The sequence below is a fragment of the Schistocerca serialis genome, chromosome 11 (assembly GCF_023864345.2).
Source record: "Schistocerca serialis cubense isolate TAMUIC-IGC-003099 chromosome 11, iqSchSeri2.2, whole genome shotgun sequence".
NCBI classification, from domain to species: Eukaryota; Metazoa; Arthropoda; class Insecta; order Orthoptera; family Acrididae; genus Schistocerca; species Schistocerca serialis.
Window position 1 is genome coordinate 204,066,247 of NC_064648.1, and position 24,495 is coordinate 204,090,741.

General features: G+C 42.8%; 1 protein-coding gene across 1 annotated transcript in view; it reads left to right on the plus strand.

The window, feature by feature from the left end:
* LOC126427225 (probable cationic amino acid transporter) overlaps window positions 1–24,495 on the plus strand; it is a 546,247-nt gene that overhangs the window by 514,720 nt on the left and 7,032 nt on the right. The window contains exons 13-14 of the mRNA XM_050089463.1: window positions 7,508–7,746; window positions 17,875–18,002. Of these exons, the coding sequence (XP_049945420.1) occupies window positions 7,508–7,746; window positions 17,875–18,002 (367 nt within the window). The remainder of the gene's footprint in view (window positions 1–7,507; window positions 7,747–17,874; window positions 18,003–24,495) is intronic.

Consider the following 24,495-nt stretch of genomic DNA (forward strand, 5'->3'; position numbering starts at 1 on the left):
CTTGAAAGGTCTCCTGTCTCCATATGTGGGGAAATGTATTCACCACATCCGCAACTCAGAAGATTTCCTGCAACGCCTCAAGCAACTGCACATCACAGATTCGGACATCATGGTTAGTTTTGATGTGGTATCGCTGTTCACCAGGGTCCCACTGAGGGACTCACTAGAACTGATTGCAGAGAAATCTGGCGGTGCTCTGTTGGACCTGTTCAGTCATACACTGGTATCCACGTATTTCCTGTACAGAAACCAATATTACGAGCAAACTGAAGGTGTAGCTATGGGCAGCCCACTGTCCCCTGTGGTTGCCAACATGTTTATGGAGAGTTTTAAGGAGAGGGCATTGGAGACAGCCACATTTAAACCCACATGCTTCTTTAGGTATGTGGACGACACCTTCGTGATCTGGCCACATGGGATGGACAGGCTCAATGAGTTTCTTGAACATCTTAACTCATGCCACCCTAATATCAAGTTCACCATGGAACTGGAGAAGAATGGCCAGCTGCCATTTCTGGATGTACTAGTCCAGAGGAAAGCAGATGGATCAATTGGCCGCAGTGTGTACTGAAAACCAACACACACTGATTTATATCTGCAGGCCAGCAGCTGTCACCACCCTGCACAGAAGAATGGGGTTCTGAAGACTTTGGTCCACAGAGCACGTGCCCTGTCAGACCAAGAGAATCTACCTATGGAGATAGAACGTCTCAAAACAGTTTTCTCCAAGAATGGATACACGGACAGACAAATTGAGAGGGCACTCCAACCAGCCACTATACCACAGGTTCCTGAACAAGACCAAGATGAAGCAAAGAAGGTGGCATATCTGCCCTATGCTGGCTCTATTTCTGCCAGAATCAGTAGGATCCTCCGTAAACACAATATCAAGTGTGTTTTCTGTCCATCCAACAAGATCGGGGGACTGCTGGGGAATGTCAAAGACGACCTGGGGTTACGAAAACCAGGGATTTACAATATATCTTGTCAATGTGGCATATCCTACATTGGCCAAATGACAAGAACTGTGGAGATTAGGTGCAAAGAACATCAGAGGCACACTAGATTATGACAGGTGACTAAGTCAGCCATTGCTGAACACTGTCTAGAACTAGATCATGCCATGAAATATGAGGATACCAAGATTCTAGCACAAACACCCAGATTTTGGGACAGTGTTATAAGAGAATCGATAGAAATTAAAATGGCTGACGATCTTATGAACCGTGACACAGGGTACCAGCTAAGCAGAGCCTGGGTTCCGGCTCTGGAATTGTTAAAGGAGCAACGGGGCCAGCTGCAACACCACAAACGGAAGAACCAGAGACATGGAGATGGGAAACGAGCCCCTGACGGACTGCCAGGCGCACCAGACAGAAGATGGAACACCCAGAAGTGGGACTGGTGTGCGCGGACCGCAGAGGGAACATCCAGAGCTGCAGTGGACGAAAAATGGAGCGGAAACGCTCCAACAGGTCGTGGTGAGCGGGCACGGACCACAGGGGGAACGCTTGGTAACCCAGACCGTAGATGAAACCCCCAGGAGCGGACCGCAGAGGGAACACCTAGAACCGCAGCGGACGGAAAACGGAGCTGCAACGCTCCAGCAGGTCGCAGGGAATGGGCGCGGACCACAGAGGAAGCGCCTGCAGCCGTTGGTGGAGGGGGAAGGCCATAGGCATAAATACTGGACCAGGTCCACTCGAGGAGCAGTCTCTGGTCGCACCTGATGAAGGCCATGAGCTACGTGACCGAAATATCGTGCAAGTACGACGCTGATATCCGGCAGAACACCCGACAACCCAAGATGTAAGGTCCTGTATGGTTTTTGAGGTAATCTTATACCATTCTTCCCGAAAATTAGTGGCAAATTCAGGTAATGATGATGGAAGTGGATAGTGATCACACACCCTTCTCTCCCAAGTAGCCGACAAAGACTTGGTAGTATTGAGATCTGGTGGCTGTGGTGGACTGGGAAGTAACAATTCATCCTCACACTCACAAAACCTGTCTTGGATGATGCAAAGGTTTTTCCATTAATGTTTGGGCAGGCATTGTGCATACTAACTTAGTTGGACCATACATTCTACCTAGTGACACATACATCATCTGCTTACAGGAGATCTTACCTGTACTTCTGGACAATGTTCCTGTAGCTGTCCATAGATGAATATGGTTCCAGCAGGATGGAGCCCCAGCTCACTTCAGTTGAAACGTCAGGAATCACCTGGATGCTGCCTACGGCCAGCAGTGGATAGGACGGGGCAGTCCCATTCCCTGGGCCCCACATTCTCCTGATTTAACCTCTGTGAATTTTTTCTTGTTGTGTCATATGAAAAGCTTGGTGTACAAGAGCCCTATCACACCTGAAGAATATCTCATTGCCCACGTATCTGTTGCTGCTGGACAGATTATTGACATGCCTGATGTCTTTTCTAATGTTCGCTGATAAATGTGCTGTTGCTGTGAAATGTGTATCTCTGTCAGTGGCCACTCTTCCAAGTGCCTCTTGTAAACTATTAATAAATTTCTGATGTCATTTGTCTTTACATGTCTTTTCAGTTTCCTCTGATTCATACTACTGTACAGGCTAGCACTGTAATGTGTCACTACCGCACACACATTCCTATATGAAATCTGCTTATCTATGTCCTCCCTATCAGCCTTTACATTTTTGTCATATAGGAGGGTTGGAACTTAAATAGTGGCGACTGTTTATTTACAGCTCGTAAAAAATAGATCTGTGTTTCAAACTTTTACTGACCTTCAAAATAGTCACCAGCATTGTGTATAACCCATTGCCAGCAATGTGGAAGTCGTAGGATACTCTTAGCAGTGCCAGTTGTGTAGACAGTTAGAGTGGCGTGGTCTATTACCTGACGAATTTGTAGCAGCTCTGAATTGAATACCGTGAAGTGTTTCCTTCAGTTTAGAAATCGAGTTGAACTCAGGAGGGCTTAAGTCAAGGGAGTGCAGTAGGCAGCCCTATCAGTCAAACAAATCAGTAACAGCTTGCACTGCACGTGCTTGAGCATTGTCCTGCAAAATGATGGTCAGGTCCTGCAGAAAGTGTCATCACTTCTGTCTCTAAGCTGGTCGTAGCGTGTGTTCCAAAATTGAACAGCATAGAGACAGAGGTGAGGACACTTTCTGCAGGACCTGACCATCATTTTGCAGGACAATGCTGAAGCACGTACAGTGCAAGCTGTTACTGATTTGTCTGACTGATGGGGCTGCTGAGTGCTGTACCACCTATTGCACTCCCCTGACTTAAACCCCAGTGAGTTCAACTCAATTTCTGAAGGAAACACTTCACGGCATTTGCTTCAGAACACTACAAATTTGTTGGGCAATAGACCGCGCTGCTCGAACTGTCAACACAACTGGCACTGCTAAGAGTATCCTATGACTTCCACATCGCTGGCAATGGATTATACACAACGCTGTTACTACTTTGAAGGTCAGTAAAACTTTGAAACACTTATCTGTTTTGTACGAGCTGTAAATAACTAGTTGCCACTGTTAACGTTCCAACCCTCATAGTTTAGGACCACCCAGTGTATGTGGTGTCCAATAGAACAGACACTACATATATACAGGGATATTACAAATGATTGAAGCGATTTCATAAATTCACTGTAGCTCCATTCATTGACATATGGTCACGACACACTACAGATGCGTAGAAAAACTCATAAAGTTTTGTTCGGCTGAAGCCGCACTTCAGGTTTCTGCCGCCAGAGCGCTCGAGAGCGCAGTGAGACAAAATGGTGACAGGAGCCGAGAAAGCGTATGTCGTGCTTGAAATGCACTCATATCAGTCAGTCATAACAGTGCACGACACTTCAGGACGAAGTTCAACAAAGATCCACCAACTGCTAACTCCATTCGGCGATGGTATGCACAGTTTAAAGCTTCTGGATGCCTCTGTAAGGGGAAATCAACGGGTCGGCCTGCAGTGAGCGAAGAAACGGTTGAACGCGTGTGGGCAAGTTTCACGCGTAGCCCGCGGAAGTCGACGAATAAAGCAAGCAGGGAGCTAAACGTACCACAGCCGACGGTTTGGAAAATCTTATGGAAAAGGCTAAAGCAGAACCCTTACCGTTTACAATTGTTACAAGCCCTGACACCCGATGCCAGAGTCAAACACTTTGAATTTTTGGCGCGGTTGCAACAGCTCATGGAAGAGGATGCGTTCAGTGCGAAACTTGTTTTCAGTGATGAAGTAACATTTTTTCTTAATGGTGAAGTGAACAGACACAATGTGCGAATCTGGGCGGTAGAGAATCCTCACGCATTCGTGCAGCAAATTCGGAATTCACGAAAAGTTAACGTGTTTTGTGCAATCTCACGGTTTAAAGTTTACGGCCCCTTTTTCTTCTGCAAAAAAAACGTTACAGGACACGTGTATCTGGACATGCTGGAAAATTGGCTCATGCCACAACGGGAGACCGACAGCGCCGACTTCATCTTTCAACAGGATGGTGCTCCATCGCACTTCCATCATGATGTTCGGCATTTCTTAAATAGGAGATTGGAAAACCGATGGATCGGTCGTGGTGGAGATCACGATCAGCAATTCATGTCATGGCCTCCACGCTCTCCCGACTTAACCCCATGCGATTTCTTTCTGTGGGGTTATGTGAAAGATTCAGTGTTTAAACCTCCTCTACCAAGAAACGTGCCAGAACTGCGAGCTTGCATCAACGATGCTTTCGAACTCATTGATGGGGACATGCTGCGCCAAGTGTGGGAGGAACTTGATTATCGGCTTGATGTCTGCCGAATCACTAAAGGGGCACATATCGAACATTTGTGAATGCCTAAAAAAACTTTTTGAATTTTTGTATGTGTGTGCAAAGCATTGTGAAAATATCTCAAATAATAAAGTTATTGTAGAGCTGTGAAATTGCTTCAATCATTTGTAATAACCCTGTATAATTGAGGTGATGACGGCCAGTGATCACTTCAGTGCAGATGCATAGCAAGCTCAAACTCTTATGGGAAATGGCAAAATGCTACGAGTAGTGAGGATAATGAGCAAGGGGAGCTACATCAGTAGTGTGTGGATAAGTTGAGAATTTGGGTCTGACAGGATGTGTGCTGGGTAGTCCATGCAGTTGTGTTGACCACTGTGTCTGGATGGCATAGAGCTTACTGCATGTGCCCAGTAAGCCGGAGACTCGGGATCCAATTGCAGTACACCATAAATTTTCGACTTTCCCCATTGATATAAATCAGTCGCCACTGCCAACTAATGTCTTTAATTTTTTCATTTGTTTTACTTAGACCATCTTGGACCTTAATTTAAATGGCCTCTTTAATCATGCAATGTGAGAATGAGGAAGATTGCCTAAGTATCTTTGTTTCATTGTAATTTATAGTAATACCATTGCCGGCCGTGGCTGACTTGGTGGTGTAATTCAGTGTGGCATCTATGTCATGGTACCTCTCTTGTATTATGTGTACGTTATCCAGACTGTATGGTATGCTGCACTGGTGGGGGATTTTCTAGACCACTGGTTTGTGAAGGACTGGATCATCCTTCACTGACCTAGCAGTGTTAAGGTCTTAGGGGATGGGAGAAGTACACATTTGACAATTTGTTGATCCAATATTCTGCTGGCTTTTATGGAGGAATTGCTCACAAATGGGATGCATGCAAGTTATTTGTGCTCATCTTTCTCTTCGTGTTGTTGTCAAACAACAACCTGTCTGAACATACGCCTTACTTGCTTATTACCTCTATCCGTTCCTTCATAGCGTTGTCTCCAGGTGTCTTAGCTCAGTTGAAACACTGTCTTGCTTGCAGATAGTTCATGCAATGTGAAGAAGTGTCCATAAGAGACCTTAATTCTGAGAGTTGTGGGATTTGAAGCTCTTTCATGTACGCTTGTTCACAGGGCGCGAACCCTCCACAATCGAGTCACTCTCCCATCTGACCTGAAGCTGTTGGAGACAACATTCCAAAGGGATGAGTACAGCAACAGGAGCAGAATAGTGGAGGGGGTAACAACCATCGTATACAGGGTGTTACAAGAAGGTACGGCCAAACTTTCAGGAAACACATACCAAGAAAGAAAAGATGTTATGTGGACATGTGTCCGGAAACGCTTACTTTCCATGTTAGAGCTGATTTTATTACTTCTCTTCAAATCACATTAGTTATGGAATGGAAACACACAGCAACAGAACGTACCGGCGTGACTTCAAACACTTTGTTACAGGAAATGTTCAAAATGTCCTCTGTTAGCGAGGATACGTCCACCCACCCTCCGTCGCATGGAATCCCTGATGCGCTGATGCAGCCCTGGAGAATGGCGTATTGTATCACAGCCGTCCACAATACGAGCACAAAGAGTATCTACATTTGGTACCGGGGTTGCGTAGATGAGAGCTTTCAAATGCCCCCGTAAATGAAAGTCAAGAGGGTTGAGGTCAGGAGAGCATGGAGGCCACGGAATTGGTCCGCCTCTACCAATCCGTCGGTCACCGAATCTGTTGTTGAGAAGTGTACGAACACTTCGACTGAAATGTGCAGGAGCTCCATCGTGCACGAACCACATGTTGTTCCGTACTAGTAAAGGCACATGTTCTAGCAGCACAGGTAGAGTATCCCGTATGAAATCATGATAACGTGCTCCATTGAGCGTAGGTGGAAGAACATGGGTCCCAATCAAAACATCACGTACTGATGTGCTTGATGCTAGTACTGTAGAGCAATGAGTCTCGTGTCAACACAAGCACTGAAGTCAACATTACCTTCCTTCAATTGGGCCAAATGGTGGTGAATCGAGGAAGTACAGTACATATTGCCGAAACTAAAATGAGCTCTAACGTGGAAATTAAGCGTTTCCGGTCACGTGTCCACATAACATATTTTCTTTATTTGTGTGTAAGGAATGTTTCCCGAAAGTTTGGCCGTACCTTTTTGTAACACCCTGTATAGGATACCAATCGGAGCAGAGCAACAGTCATTAGGAACCACAAGAATACCAACAATTCTTTTTGGTGAAATATTGTGGAGAACTTACGATTTGAATCAGACGAACACTCAGGAATTCTAGAAGAACTATATTATTTATACTTTCTAACAGAAAAATTGGCAACAGCCTCGCCACAGGGGTAACACAGGTTCCCGTCCTGGTCACCGAAGTTAAGCGCTTTTAGGCCGGGCTAGCCCTCAGACGGGTGACTGTCCGGTATGCCGAGGGCTGTGGGAAAGCGGGGTGCACTCAGCCCTCGTGAGGCAAACTGAGGAGCTACTCGACTGAGAAGTAGCGGCTCCAGTCTCGGAAACTGACATACGGCCGGGAGAGCGGTGTGCTGACGGTGTGCCCCTCCGTATCTGAATCCAGTGGTGCCTACTGTCCGAGGATGACACGGCAGCCGTTCGGTACCGTCGGGCCTTCGTGGCTTGTTCGGGAGGAGTTTAGTTTAGTTTTGACAGAAAAGTTATTCGGCAGTGTAAGAAGCCGGCGCTACACCGTCCACTCGTCCACGACAGGCGGCGACGTACCTGTGCCCGGCCATCTTCCCCTGGGTGGATACGGGCCCGGCCACCGAGGAGTCGGGCATGTTCGTGATGAAGATGGTGGGCGTGCTGTACGTGCTGATCCTGATCTTGGACGTCACGGTGGCCGCCTCCGGGGGCAGCGGAGGCTCCTGGCTGGCTGCGGCCCTCTCCATCACCGTGCTCGCCATCGTCGGCGTGCTGCTCGCCATCTCGAGGAAGCCCCAGAACAGGTACTCAGCTTTACTCGGGACCTGGCACAAACTGAGTTCGGCAGTGGGTCAGTGTCAGATTCTGATTCCACATTCACTGAATAGATGTATTGGCACTACGTCTCCCCGCGGACTTCGGTCGGTGAATTTGATTTTGCAGCCCAGTGGCTCATTTTGGTAAATCTGACCCTTTGACGAGGACATTTCTACAGACTGAACAGTAGTGCTGTGCTAGAGCAAGACTCGAATTGCTTAGCCGAAAGTCGGTCTTCACTCGAGATTTCTATCATTTGTCGGTACTATCTCCACAGCTGGTTTTGCTGTTGCAATTTACTTTTGTGATCGCATTTACAGTCAATTTATTAGACATTTATTTAATGCCTTACTTTTTTTCTGAGTGTTACAGTTTTGTTTGAAATGATTAATAGTAGGTAACTCTTATACCCTTTGTTGAAATATGTGGAGAGGTACCGACATGGTCATCTGCAACTCAATTGGTAAATCATTACAATCTCTAATATCCAAATAGATTCTTGCACGGAACTCAGTCAGGTAGTATTTTTAAATGACAGTTTTTCCGCGTTTGGCTGTTACTTTTACTAAAAAATCATGTTATATGTAGATATGTCCATATAAGTAATATCGGAACTTCTATTGTGAATTTCTCCAATTACAACAGGAGTTAGTATGGGGGTAGTATTTATCTGTATTTTCTTCTTCTTTCTTCATTTGGGTCATCTAAGGACCACACACCAATTTCAGTGCTTCTTTCTTTGTTGTTCTTTCTTTTTCCTCCAGTATTCCTTCATACACTCCTGGAAATTGATATAAGAACACCGTGAATTCATTGTCCCAGGAAGGGGAAACTTTATTGACACATTCCTGGGGTCAGATACATCATATGATCACACTGACAGAACCACAGGCACATAGACACAGGCAACAGAGCATGCACAATGTCGGCACTAGTACAGTGTATATCCACCTTTCGCAGCAATGCAGGCTGCTATTCTCCCATGGAGACGATCGTAGAGATGCTGGATGTAGTCCTGTGGAACGGCTTGCCATGCCATTTCCACCTGGCGCCTCAGTTGGACCAGCGTTCGTGCTGGACGTGCAGACCGCGTGAGACGACGCTTCATCCAGTCCCAAACATGCTCAATGGGGGACAGATCCGGAGATCTTGCTGGCCAGGGTAGTTGACTTACACCTTCTAGAGCACGTTGGGTGGCACGGGATACATGCGGACGTGCATTGTCCTGTTGGAACAGCAAGTTCCCTTGCCGGTCTAGGAATGGTAGAACGATGGGTTCGATGACGGTTTGGATGTACCGTGCACTATTCAGTGTCCCCTCGACGATCACCAGTGGTGTACGGCCAGTGTAGGAGATCGCTCCCCACACCATGATGCCGGGTGTTGGCCCTGTGTGCCTCGGTCGTATGCAGTCCTGATTGTGGCGCTCACCTGCACGGCGCCAAACACGCATACGACCATCATTGGCACCAAGGCAGAAGCGACTCTCATCGCTGAAGACGACACGTCTCCATTCGTCCCTCCATTCACGCCTGTCGCGACACCACTGGAGGCGGGCTGCACTATGTTGGGGCGTGAGCGGAAGACGGCCTAACGGTGTGCGGGACCGTAGCCCAGCTTCATGGAGACGGTTGCGAATGGTCCTCGCCGATACCCCAGGAGCAACAGTGTCCCTAATTTGCTGGGAAGTGGCGGTGCGGTCCCCTACGGCACTGCGTAGGATCCTACGGTCTTGGCGTGCATCCGTGCGTCGCTGCGGTCCGGTCCCAGGTCGACGGGCACGTGCACCTTCCGCCGACCACTGGCGACAACATCGATGTACTGTGGAGACCTCACGCACCACGTGTTGAGCAATTCGGCGGTACGTCCACCCGGCCTCCCGCATGCCCACTATATGCCCTCGCTCAAAGTCCGTCAACTGCACATACGGTTCACATCCACGCTGTCGCGGCATGCTACCAGTGTTAAAGACTGCGATGGAGCTCCGTATGCCACGGCAAACTGTCTGACACTGACGGCGGCGGTGCACAAATGCTGCGCAGCTAGCGCCATTCGACGGCCAACACCGCGGTTCCTGGTGTGTCCGCTGTGCCGTGCGTGTGATCATTGCTTGTACAGCCCTCTCGCAGTGTCCGGAGCAAGTATGGTGGGTCTGACACACCGGTGTCAATGTGTTCTTTTTTCCATTTCCAGGAGTGTATTTTCACTATATATCATTTTTCTCTCCTCGGACCATTTTGACCCTGTCTTCTTCTGCCTCTTGCCTTGAAATCCTTCCATTTTTAACACTTTCCTCTTGAAACTCTCTGTTTCTGATGCATCTTTTTCACTTATGTTGTTTCTTTCCTAATCTTTTCTAAATTCTTGAATCCAGGCTACTGTTGGCTTGTCCCAAAGCTATTTAGAAATCTCTTTGGTTAACCTGTCGCTGTTCATTCTGTATAAATTTCCAAAAAAATAGTAGTCACCTCTTTCATAGTGTTTCATTTATGTTTTCTATGTTGCGATAAACTTCTTCATTGCTTCTTAATTTCCATACCTCTGTATTTTTTGGTGGCCCAAGTATTTTTTTGAATGATTTTTCTCTCTAGGACTTCAAGTTGTGTAATTTGTAGTTCAGTAACAGTGTGGCCGAGCAGTTCTAGGCATTACGGTCTGGAACCGCGCGACCGCTATGGTCGCAGGTTCGAATCCTGCCTCGGGCATGGATGTGTGTGATGTCCTTAGGTTAGTTATGTTTAAGTAGTTCTAAGTTCTAGGGGACTGCCCAGAAGCATTTGAACCATTTTGTAGTTCAGTAATAAACATTCACTTGCATAAAGGCATTCTGATTTTACTACTGCGTTGTAGTGCGGTATCTTCAAATTTTAGACAGACACCTTTTGTTGTAGACATTCCTAGTTATTCCATAAGCTCTCTCCATTTTATGTACTCTTGCTTCTATAGCGAATTTTTCTAATCCATTTTCTTGGATTATTTCTCCCAGATATTTAAATTTGTTTACCCTCTTTATCTGGCCAATATCCGTTGCTAGGGATTCCGGAGCATTTTTTATATTTGTCATAAATTTTGTTTTTTCTACAGATATTGTTAAACCTACTTTGTTGGCTATTTCTTCTAAGAAATTGATTTGTATTCCAGCATTTGTTAGGTTTTCAGAAAGAATGGCAAAATTATCCACATTTATCTATATTTTATTTTATTTTATGTGTCTTCTTCTGTAGGACCAATTGGAGGAGCAACTCTTCAAGGTCATGGAACATACGAGTACATTAAATTACAACAAAAAAGTAACAAATAAAAGAAAATGTTTATGAACCCGAAAAAAGACAAGCCATCAGTTCATGTAGATGCAATCAACAATGTAACACAGGAATCAGCTTAACTCCTCCACAGAATAGAAGGTGTGACCCATGAGGGAACTCTTCAGTTTCGATTTGAAAACATGTAGGTTACTGCTAAGATCTTTGAATTCTTGTGGTAGCTTGTTGAAAATGGATGCAGCAGTATACTGCACACCTTTCTGCACAAGATTCAAGGAAATGTGATCCAAATACAGATTGGGTTTCTGCTTAGTATTAACTTTGTGAAAGTTGCTAATTTTTGGGAATAAACTGGTACTGTTGAAAGAAATGACAGTAAAGAATATATATTGTGAGGCGAATGTCAGATTATCCAGACTAATGAACAGGGGTCAACAAGAGATTCGCAAACTTATTCCACTTGTTGCCTAAACCAAACATTTCTGAGCAAAAAATATTCTTTCAGAGTGGGAAGAGATACCCCAAAATATAATACCATACATCATAAGCCAATGAAAATAAGCAAAGTAGACTACTTTTCATGTCAAACTATCACTTACTTCAGATACCGTTTGAGTAGTAAAAATGGCAGCCTTAAGTCTTTGAACAAGATCCTGAGTATGGGCTTTTGATGACAGTTTACTATCTGTCTGAATACCTAGAAATTTCAACTGCTCTGTTTCACTAATCATATGCCCATTCCGTGAAATTAAAATGTCAGGTTTTGTTGAATTGCGTGAAAGAAACTGCAAAAACTGAATCTTACTGTGATTTAGCCTTAGTTTATTTTCTACAAGCCATGAACTTACATCATGAACTGTTCTATTTGTAACAGTGCCAGTGTTTCAAACAACATCCTTTACAACAAAACTAGTGTCGTCAGCTGACAGAAATATTTTAGAATCATCTGTAACAATAGAAGGCATATCATTTATGCAAATAAGGAACAGGAGTGGCCCCAGCACTGATTCTGGGGACACCCCCCATTTGACCATGCCCTGCTCAGAACCCATATCACAGCTATTCTCAACACTGTGGACAATGACCGTTTGCTGTCTGTTTTTAAAGTAAGATGTGAACCAACTGTGAGCTACTCCCCGTATTCCACAATGGTCCAAACTTCTGGAGCAACATTTTGTGATCAGCATAATCAAACACCTTACTTAAATCAAAAAAGATGCCTAGCATTCGAAACCTTTTGTTTAATCCATCCAGTATCTCAAGTCTGTGTTTAATGAAATATTTGTAGTTTATTTTTCACTTGCACTAATGCTGCACGACTCAACTACATGACCTCCAACCAGCGCTTGATACGAGGGTGAGTCAAATGAAAACCTTAAATATTTTTTTAAATATTATTTATTGTGCAGAAGTGGTACAAAGCTGTATCACTTCTCAACATAATCTCCCCCATGCTCAATGCAAGTCCTCCAGCACTTACAAAGTGCATAAATTCCTTTAGAAAAAAATTTATTTTAGTAGTCCGTGCAACCAATTATGCACCGCGCGGTGTACCTCTTCATCAGAACGGAACTTTTTTCCTCCCATTGTGTCTTTGAGTGGTCCAAACATTTGGAAATCACTTGGGGCTGGGTCTGGTGAGTATGGTGGATGAGGAAGACACTCAAAATGCAGGTCTGTGATTGTTGCAACTGTTGTACAGGCAGTGTGGGGCCTTGCATTGTCATGTTGCAAAAGGACACCTACTGACAGGAATCCACGTCACTTTGATTTGATTGCAGGCTGCAGATGATTTTTTAGGAGAGCTGTGTACGATGCACTGGTCACAGTGGTCCCTCTAGGCACGTAATGCTCCAAAATGACACCTTTTTCGTCCCAAAAGAGAGTCAGCGTGACCTTCCCTGCTGATGGTTCTGTTCGAAACTTCTTTGATTTTGGTGATGGGGAATGGCACCATTCTTTGCTCGCTCTCTTCTTTTCCAGTTGGTGGAAGTGTACCCAAGCTTCGTCCCCAGTAACGATTCTTTGCAAGGCAGCCATCACCTTCTCGTTCAAAGCGCCAAAGAAGTTCTTCACGAGCATCGACATGTCGTTCTCTCATTTCAGGAGGCAGCTGCCGTGGCACCCATCTTGCAGACACGTTGTGAAACTGGAGCACATCGTGCACAATGTGGTGTGCTGACCCGTGACTAATCTGTAAACATGCTGCAGTGTCATTCAGTGTCACTCGGCGGTTTTCCTTCACTATGGCTTCAACTGCTGCAATGTTCTGTGGAGTCACAACTCGTTGTGCCTGACCTGGACGAGGAGCATCTTACACTGAAGTCACACCATTTGTGAACTTCCTACTCCATTCGCAGACTTGCTGCTGCGACAAACATACATCACCGTACTGAACCTTCATTCGTCGATGAATTTCAGTAGGTTTCACACATTCACTACGCAAAAACCGAATAACAGAACGCTGTTCTTCCCTGGTGCAAGTCGCAAGTGGGGCGGCCATCTTTATACTGATACTGCGACGGTATGTGTGCATCTGCACTATGCTGCCACCTACAGGACATTCTGCACGCTGTTTGTAGCACTCTTACTAACTTACAGGATAACGGCGCGAAATTTCGATTTGTCATTACAAATTTAAGGTTTTCATTTGACTCACCCTCGTACGTTATGCCACTCACACCATCTGAGAAACTCACTGAAAAGATGCATTGGCAAAGGGTATGACCGCCATACTCCCTCATCCGAAGAGGAACCAGTTGCCGGCACTTGGACCCACAAACCAGCACTGAGGTACTTCTGCCATTGCATTTGTGTGGTGAATGTGGAACCAGAGTCTGATTTAGCCATACCTATCACATCACTAGTGCATGCCTGTGAAGCAATGCTGAAATTGGATGTAGTTGGTTTCAAACATGGAGTTTTGCCAGCAGTATTTGACCAGCAAGTATTGGAGTGGTGTCCCTCATAGCAAGACTTTGCACGAAAGTCTTTTATTAAACTACCAATATCTGTATGTTGTGTCACAAGGCGCACTGATGTGCCTCTGTAGACTACAATCCATCCACTGGATGAGGACCTTATGCACAGCGACCCGCTTGGTGCCGTTGGAGAACCAGATTTAAAGTTGTCCCTTCTTTCATCATCATACAACACAAACATGACACCAAACTATCCATACACCCATTAATATCATCAATACTTAACAAGTACACTAAAACATAACTCACACACCACATCCAAAGGTGCCACTGTGTGTGGAGGTAGAATATCCTTTCAGATTAGAAATCTGCCAATCAAAAAATGGCATACGGCTTTCTTGCTATATTGACATAATGTGTTACTTCACAACACACAAATTAATTGTACTTATTATAAAACTGTGTGAGAACGAGAAGTAGAGATAGATTTCACATACCTACAAATACTCAAATCTAACTGAGTTTTTATTTTGAATATAATAGAGGGAAGCATTCCACGTGGCAAAAATATATCTAAAAACAAAGATGATGTAACTTACCAAACGAAAGCGTTGGTATGTTGATAGAGACACTAACAAACACAAACCCGCACACAAAATTCAAGCTTTCGCAACCCACAGTTGCTTCGTCAGGAAAGAGGGAAGGAGGGGGAAAGACGAAAGGATGTGGGTTTTAAGGGAGAGGGTAAGGAGTAATTCCAATCCCGGGAGCGGAAAGACTTACCGTACCTTAGGGGGGAAAAGTGACAGGTATACACTCGCGCGCACACACACACACATATCCATCTGCACACTTTCGTCTTTCCCTCTCCTTCCCTATTTCCTGATGAAGCAATCTTTCCTGATAAAGCAACCATGGGTTGCGAAAGCTTGAATTTTGTGTGTGTGTTTGTGTTTGTTAGTGTCTCTATCAACATACCAACACTTTCGTTTGGTAAGTTACATCTTCTTTGAGTTTTTATTTTGGAATACAAACCTTATTTTCTAATATTGATAGTCCATCAGCATAATTTTTTCACCAACTGAACTACTACAGCCTGACAAACACTTGACTTCTGCTTATAGACTCGTCTGTGCTGTGGCAAAGTTGGTGCCTACATAGTCTACATTACTATTTGTTACAGATGAAGCATTTATAAATCATAGATTTTAAAACTTCGGATGCAGTTAGACAATGTCGCAATTACAAGATAATACATGATTTCTACACTTACACTTTTAATGTCAAATTTGAAAGGTGCTCATTAATTTTTTATATGTAAATTATGATTACATATGTCATCATGAATTAGCTTTTTCTTTTTAACCTAAAATTTATACATAACAATGTTGATATACCATAGTTTACAGATTTGTCTTACGAATTACACCATAAACTTGCAATCCATTTGTAAACAACAAAAAACTAAATATTTTCCTCTAACAGTTGTAATTTATGTAATTTGGTAAAAAACAGTTTTATAACAATGCTATAGTCTCTTTAAGAATATTTAATTTTAATATTTGCAGATAACGCATTAAATCTGATATTCCCTCCAAAACTGAATAGTGAACTGTAAAGTTTCTTACCTAGAGTTCCACAATAAATTTATATAAACTAACACAGTTTTTCTTCTGAAATATAAAATTGGCATTTTTCTGGAAAACAATTTGCTAGCTTTAAAACCAATCCTCGAAGTTATGTTTGCTAAAGGTGATTAATCGAAACATATTATGAAATATGCACAATTGAAATAAACTGAAAACCTCATTTTGTTAAAGACTGGGCAATAAATGTAGATTAATAATAGATTGTGAGACTGTTTAGTTAACATATAAGTTGACCAGCACATTAAATACTACAGGAACTACGTTTTTTTATCATTAGACTGTGAATTATCAATAAATCAATTGTATAAAAACCTTAGCAGAAGATGAATCTGTACCTAACTAAATTGAACTACTTTTCTACCAGATACAGTGCACTCTTGGAAGTTTTCAGATTCTTTGTCTCACGTGTGGATCCACAGCTGTGGTGTAATTTCTGAGTGCTAAAGCCATTTTACATCCACCAAAGGCTGTCAGAAAGTTTTATGCAGATGAACTGTATTACTGGCCACACACACTGAGATACTATTCTTGGCATGTTACATTTTGTATTCATTTTTGTTTCTTTATCCGTTTGTGTATGTAGTCATTTTACTATGATTAACGACATACTTCTAATGTATATTTCAAATTGTTCTGCTGCTAAAGATAGGCAAAATATGTAAAATTGTCAAATGAAACTAAAGTATACTGTTTACCAGTGACTGGTAACAGTAAAGTTGTAATTTCGCTTAATATTACTGACAATCATGGTAGAGCATAAATTAAAATGTTTTCATTTAAAAGTACGAGCTGCATTCAAGTTCTAAGGCCTCCGATTTTTTTTCTAATTAGCTACTCACCCGAAATCGATGAAACTGGCGTTACTTCTCGACATAATTGCCCTGCAGATGTACACATTTTTCACAATGCAGACGCCATGATTCCATGGCAGCGACGAAGGCTTCTTTAGGAGTCTGTTTTGACCACTGGAAAATCACTGAGGCAATAGCAGCACGGCTGGTGAATGTGCGGCCACGGAGAGTGTCTTTCATTGTTGGAAAAAGTCACTAGGAGCCAGGTCAGGTGAGTAGGGAGCATGAGGAATCACTTCAAAGTTGTTATCACGAAGAAACTGTTGCGTAATGTTAGCTCGATGTGCGGGTGCGTTGTCTCGGTGAAACAGCACACGCGCAGCCCTTCCCGGACATTTTTGTTGCAGTGCAGGAAGGAATTTATTCTTCAAAACATTTTCGTAGGATGCACCTGTTACCTTAGTGCCCTTTGGAACGCAATGAGTAAGGATTACGCCCTCGCTGTCGCAGAACACGGACACCATCATTTTTTCAGCACTGGCGGTTACCCGAAATTTTTTTGGTCGCGGTGATTCTGTGTGCTTCCATTGAGCTGACTGCCGCTTTGTTTCTGGATTGAAAAATGGCGTCCAAGTCTCATCCATTGTCACAACCGACGAAAAGAAAGTCCCATTCGTGCTGTCGTTGTGCGTCAACATTGCTCGGCAACATGCCACACGGGCAGCCGTGTGGTCGTCCGTCAGCATTCGTGGCACCCACCTGGATGACACTTTTCGCATTTTCAGGTCGTCATGCAGGATTGTGTGCACAGAACCCACAGAAATGCCAACTCTGGAGGCGATCTGTTCAACAGTCATTCGGCGATCCCCCGAAACAATTCTCTCCACTTTCTCGATCGTGTCGTCAGACCGTCTCGCGCGAGCCCGAGGTTGTTTCGGTTTGTTGTCACACGATGTTCTGCCTTCATTAAACTGTCGCACCCACGAACGCACTTTCGACACATCCATAACTCCATCACCACATGTCTCCTTCAACTGTCGATGAATTTCAATTGGTTTCACACCACGCACATTCAGAAAACTAATGATTGCACGCTGTTCAAGTAAGGAAAATGTCGTCATTTTAAGTATTTAAAACCGTTCTCATTCTCGCCGCTGGCGGTAAAATTCCATCTGCCGTACGGTGCTGCCGTCTCTGGGACGTATTGACAGTGAACGCGGCCTCATTTTAAAACAGTGCGCATGTTTCTATCTCTTTCCAGTCCGGAGAAAAAAAATCGGAGGCCTTAGAACTTGAATGCACCTCGTAAAACAGTACAAAGTGCTTAAAATTTTCTGTCTAATCATTGGTGCTAAATGCTAATGTGATTGCTTGTTCTCAAAGACATAGGCCTAATATCTTTCTTTACACATTTTGGAACAGCAGTCGATGCAGGTCCCAGTGGTGCGCCACTGACCTACTAGTGTTACGTGTCTTGTTTATTGCCGACAGGAAGACGTTGCTCTTCATGACACCAGGCTTGCCATTCGTGCCAGCAGTGGCTGTCACTGTCAACATCTACCTCATCTTCAAGCTCTCCATCCTCACACTGGTGCGCTTCACCGTCTGGATGGCCATCGGTGAGTGCGTCGCACAACTGACCACTGCGATTATCCCGGGCCTTGTAGCGAGATGTCACGTATAACACTTTTGAATCACCAGTACCATTTATCAGAGGAAGTTGTCCTAACTTATTCCAGTAAAGCAAAGCAAAGAGGGGGCCATATCATCTGCAGTGGGACAAATTACAATGGGGCTCCCACAAGATTCGATCATTGGCCCACTATTGTTCTTGCTTTCTGTTAATGATATGCCACTTTATTTGAACCAGGAGGCAGAATTAATCCTGTCTGCATTGTTGTGAAGCTGAGCAAAGCTGCATCAACAAAGAAAATAATAATGTTTGTTAATGTTAGTGGCTGGTTTTGCACAAATGGGCTAGATTAATCTGTGGAGAAACATTGCTCATCCAGTTTTGTACATCAAAACCATCTCACCTCCTATCAACATACCATACCAACAAGAAATGATAAAAAGGGTACAAAGTATTAATTCCGTAGGTGTACACATTGAGGAAAATTTAAACTGAAAAAAAAAAATCATATAGTAGGCCTGCTACTTTTCCATAAGAATAAATGTCAACTTTGCGGATACATAAGTCAGTAAGTTAACATATTTCACAGGTATTCTTTTACTGATGTCATATGGGATAATATTCTGTCAATAAATATTTACTGCAGAAAAGAAAGTAATTATGAATTAATAGAGGGAAACATTCCACATGGGAAAAATATATCTGAAAACAAAGATGATGTGACTTACCAAACGAAAGCGCTGGCACGTTGATAGACACACAAACAAACACAAACATACACACAAAATTCAACAGGCAACAGTTTGTTGTGAAAGCTTGAATTTTGTGTGTATGTTTGTGTTTGTTTGTGTGTCTATCGACGTGCCAGCGCTTTCGTTTGGTAAGTCATATCATCTTTGTTTTTAGATATAAAGAAAGTAATTAGAATTATGTTTAGGGTACATCTTGTAAGTAATTCCTTAACCACATTAGAATATAAACCACAGCCTCACAATGCTTCTACTCATTAAAAAAAACTACTTGTCAACAATCCAGCTGAGTATGAGAGGAATGGAAATACTATATGCATTACTCTGTAATGAATCTAACTTTTGTACAGAAAAGGATGAAATATTCAACTATAAAACTTCTCCAGAATATTTTGAAGGTAGGAGACGAGGTACTGGCGGAATTAAAGCTGTGAGGATGGGGCGTGAGTCGTGCTTGGGTAGGTCAGTTGCTAGAGCACTTGCCCGCGAAAGGCAAAGGTCCAGAGTTCGAGACTCGGTCCGGCACACAGTTTTAATCTGCCAGGAAGTTTCATAAAACTTCTTGACTATCTACCAGTGGAAACAAATGTCAGAAAGATATCAGAAGTGTTTTCATATGTAGACTAAAGATGATTGTCTATAACAACTCCTTCTATGCCGTAGAGAAATACTTGAATAGAAATGATTAGTCATTTTGTACAGAAACAAACCTGTAATTGGACAGCATGTCCCAAAATATTTTTGTTTTGTTTTGTTTTTTGTATTCAATCTTTGTTCTTTCAGTACATAATAGTATGATCTATGGAATAACTGAAGTTTAAAAAAGCAACATGTGACCTGCCTTATCCAGAAGAGACAAGTTGTTTGTCAATACGAAGTGATGGGAATCGTGATCGCAGTTGCCTCAGTTAGTTTGTTATGAAGTGCTATTCTCTAGACAATGTTATTAATCTAGTCCATTTCCTAGACCTTAATGTGTTAATATGTAACCATATAGGACTACGTAATATCCCCTTCGTAGGAAAGGTTACTAATGTTCGTTAGTATGATAAGGGAGGGAGCTAACTAATGCGGTGTGGGTTTCATATTCTTCATTTTGTTAGTCTTTAGCTGTTCCTACCAATGCCCATAAACAACCTTTCTTACCACTCACTCAACAGTGGTCAGCAGGACACTTACATGAGTAACTAGAAAATAGTCAATCTGCTTTGCACTCTCAGAAATCTCAGCTTCTGTGCTGAAGAACAACTATCCCTTCAAAAACGTCATGAAAAATGCAGCTAAAATGTGTATTAGGGCAACTAAATATTTCTGTAGAATTAACAGCCTCTGGGACACATCATCACTGGAGAAATATCAATGTGGCTGCATGCGGCAAATGATGCATTTAACAACTTTGCCACCTGCGCCTGAATGACGGACAATGAAACGGGTCAGCCCACTTAAGATTTGTGCAGACCAGACTATTGTTATCTCAAGAGAAAGTTTGCTAACCAGTTTGGGTGTTCCTGAGCCACTGTATTCTGTCCAATTCTCACAGGCCAAACTAGTCTAGTTTTAGTGTGCTGAAGGAATGGTTCTCAAGCAAGAACTTTCTGAACGGTTCGTAATTATAACTGGAAGTTACGCTGTAGCACTCTTAAGATGGGTTTACACTGACAAGATTTTGAGAAAATATGTTTATAAGTTTATTTTATGCTTACGGCAGCAGATGGTCAATGTAGCTTGTAGTACATGACAGCATAAATGTTTCTGGAATATCTGAAATCTAAAGACATGGGCACTGATTTTACTTTTCCTTGCCAATTCTAATTTATGGATCATAATTAAACTTGTACTTATCAGCCAAGAGTTTCATAAATTATTTTATAAATCACTAATTAAAATATTCATATGTGCTGTTACATATCATCCTAATATTACTTACTGAATAGGAGTGATACTGTAGGGATGTCCACATTCTTATTGCTGACTTTCTACACCTGTGATTTATATAGTTTGGTAATTTGTTGTGCCCTCAGTATCTGTGAAATGAATGACTGGAATTATTCCGTAAGCTGCATTAAGAAGTATCCTTTATTTATTGGTGGTAACTAGTTTCAGACATTACGTCTGTTTTCAAACCATCCTGTAAAAACAACGTTACAGTAGATATTACAGTGATTATAAAAAATGAGGCATGAATATAAGCAGCGATTCTTGTATGAAAAATTACATGAAAGGTTTCTTACCATCTCAGAATTTAAAAAAAATGCAGTCATATATACATGCTTGGAAATACCCATAACAGACAATCCTGATAGTTCAACATGCAGTAAACAAACTACGCTGAACAGTGCAGAGAGACCTGATGCTCAAATACACCGGCAGTTGCCAGGTAAAAACACCAGAGGCCTCTGGTTGCAGTGCACACAAGGGACCAGAATGTTTATTATCTAAAGAAATGTTCTTATATCATAAAGATAACATTACAAATTGCACAGTGACAAATAAAATAAATTAAACCACTGTTTAGTCTTAATCGACTCAAGCTCTATTAAGACAATAATGGACCATGTGTAAATGTTGTTGTTGTTGTGGTCTTCAGTCCAGAGACTGGTTTGATGCAGCTCTCCATGCTACTCTATCCTGTGCAAGCTTCTTCATCTCCCAGTACCTACTGCAACCTACATCCTTCTGAATCTGCTTAGTGTATTCATCTCTTGGTCTCCCTCTACAATTTTTACCCTCCACGCTGCCCTCCAGTACTAAATTGGTGATCCCTCGATGCCTCAGAACATGTCCTACCAATCGATCCCTTCTTCTAGTCAAGTTGTGCCACAACTTCTCTTCTCCCCAATTCTATTCAATACCTCCTCATTAGTTATATGATCTACACATCTAATCTTCAGCATTCTTCTGTAGCACCACATTTCGAAAGCTTCTATTCTCTTCTTGTCCAAACTATTTATCGTCCATGTTTCACTTCCATACATTGCTACACTCCATACAAATACTTTCAGAAATGACTTCCTGACATTTAAATCTATACGTGATGTTAACAAATTTCTGTTCTTCAGAAACGCTTTCCTTGTCATTGCCAGTCTACATTTTATATCCTCTCTACTTCGACCATCATCAGTTATTTTGCTCCCCAGATAGCAAAACTCCGTTACTACTGTAAGTGTCTCATTTCCTAATCTAATTCCCTCAGCATCACCCGATCCATTATCCACATTTTGCTTTTGTTGATGTTCATTTTATATCCTCCTTTCAAGACACTGTCCATTCCGTTCAGCTGCTCTTCCAAGTCCTTTGCTGTCTCTGACAGAATTACAATGTCATCGGCGAACCTCAAAGTTTTTATTTCTTCCCCATGGATTTTAATACCTACTCCAAATTTTTCTTTGGTTTCCTATACTGCTTCCTCAATATACAGATTGAATAACATCGGGGAGAGGCTACAACCCTGTCTCACTCCCTTACCAACCACTGCTTCCCTTTCATGTCCCTCGACTCTTTATAACTGCCATCTGGTTTCTGTACAAGTTGTAAATAGCCCTTCGCTCCCTGTATTTTACCCCTGCCACCTTCAGGTGGTAAATATAGTGCCACAAAGGACATAATTCGGAAGTTACATAGCCAGGATACAGTGAAAACTGCCAACGGGTGAAACAACTTCAAATATTACAATATACAATAAAAAGCCTGTCACAAAGAAAGCTTTCAGCCCTTAAGGCCTTCGTCAAGAATAGACAACAGAAACATACGCACGCACACGCACACACACACACACACACACACACACACACACACACAGGCATGCACACTCACTCACACAAACGCAACTCACACACACATCACTACAGTCTCATGCAACTGTATCCACACTGCCAATGAAGTTGCCTGAGACTATAAAATTATACAGGTACCTGCATCGTGGTGGCCTAGCGGTTCTAGGCGCTTCAGTCCAGAACTGCGCGACTGCTACGGTCGCAGGTTCGAATCCTGCCTCGGGCATGGAAGTGTGTGATGTCCTTAGGTTAGTTAGGTTTAAGTAGTTCTATGTTCTAGGGAACTGATGACCTTAGATGTTAAGTCCCATAGTGCTCAGAGCCATTTGAACCATTTTTGAACCTGCATAGCATCCATAAAATACCCTGCAGCTTCAAAGATGGTATAACAGGTAGCCGTAGTAAAATACAGTAGAAAATGATTTTCATAGTCACAATTTTGAAAATTACAATATAGAATAAAGTAAAATACAAATATCTCCATATCATTCATAAAGGACCCACAGTACAGACGTTGCCAAGCTATGGCCCATGGACCAGACCCGGCCCATGGCGTCAATTCATCCTGCCTGCAGATGGCACTTGAATTTGCTTGATAAAACATATAGACCACAGAAAGTTTTTGCCCCACTGCTGGTGGTACTAGGAGTATGTGCAATCATTAAACCTTACAGTGGAGCTTCTAGAGCAGAACTCGTGTGGTGAACCACTCACACTCCCTCGAGTATTATTGGAGGAAAGAAATGTCCGCTTGTCACGAGAACTTTCATTCCTGCTTCAAGTGAAGACTTCCATCTCTAAATTTCGCCAGTCTCCAGCATCCTGACATGTTGTTGTTGTTGTCTTCAGTCCTGAGACTGGTTTGATGCAGCTCTCCTTGCTACTCTATCCTGTGCAAGCTTCTTCATCTCCCAGTACTTACTGCAACCTACATCCTTCTGAATCTGCTTAGTGTATTCATCTCTTGGTCTCCTTCTACGATTTTTACCCTCCACGCTGCCCTCCAATGCTAAATTTGTGATCCCTTGATGCCTCAGAACATGTCCTATCAACTGGTCCCTTCTTCTTGTCAAGTTGTGCCACAAACTCCTCTTCTCCCCAATTCTATTCAATACCTCCTCATTAGTTATGTGATCTACCCATCTAATCTTCAGCATTCTTCTGTAGCACCACATTTCAAAAGCTTCTATTCTCTTCTTGTCCAAACTATTTATTATCCATGTTTCACTTCCATACACGGCTACACTCCATACAAATACTTTCAGAAACGACTTCCTGACACTTACATCTATACTCGATGTTAACAAATTTCTCTTCTTCAGAAACGCTTTCCTTGCCGTTGCCAGTCTACATTTTATATCCTCTCTACTTTGACCATCATCAGTAATTTTGCTCCCCAGATAGCAAAACTCCTTTACTACTGTAAGTGTCTCATTTCCGACTTAATTCGACCACATTCCATTATCCTCGTTTTGCTTTTGTTGATGTTCATCTTATATCCTCCTTTCAAGACACTGTCCATTCCGTTCAACTGCTCTTCCAAGTCCTTTGCTGTCTCTGACAGAATTAAAATGTCATCGGCGAACCTCAACGTTTTTATTTCTTCCCCATGGACTTTAATACCTACTCCGAATTTTTCTTTTGTTTCCTTTACTGCTTCCTCAATATACAGATTTAATAACATCGGGGAGAGGCTACAACCCTGTCTCACTCCCTTCCCAACTGCTGCTTCCCTTTCATGCCCCTCAACTCTTATAACTGCCATCTGGTTTCTGTACAAACTGTAAATAGCCTTTCGCTCCCTGTATTTTACTCCTGTCACTTTTAGAATTTGAAAGAGAGTATTCCAGTCAACATTGTCAAAAGCTTTCTCTAAGTCTAAAAATGCTAGAAATGTAGGTTTGCCTTTCCTTAATCTATTTTCTAAGATAAGACGTAGGGTCAGTATTGCTTCACG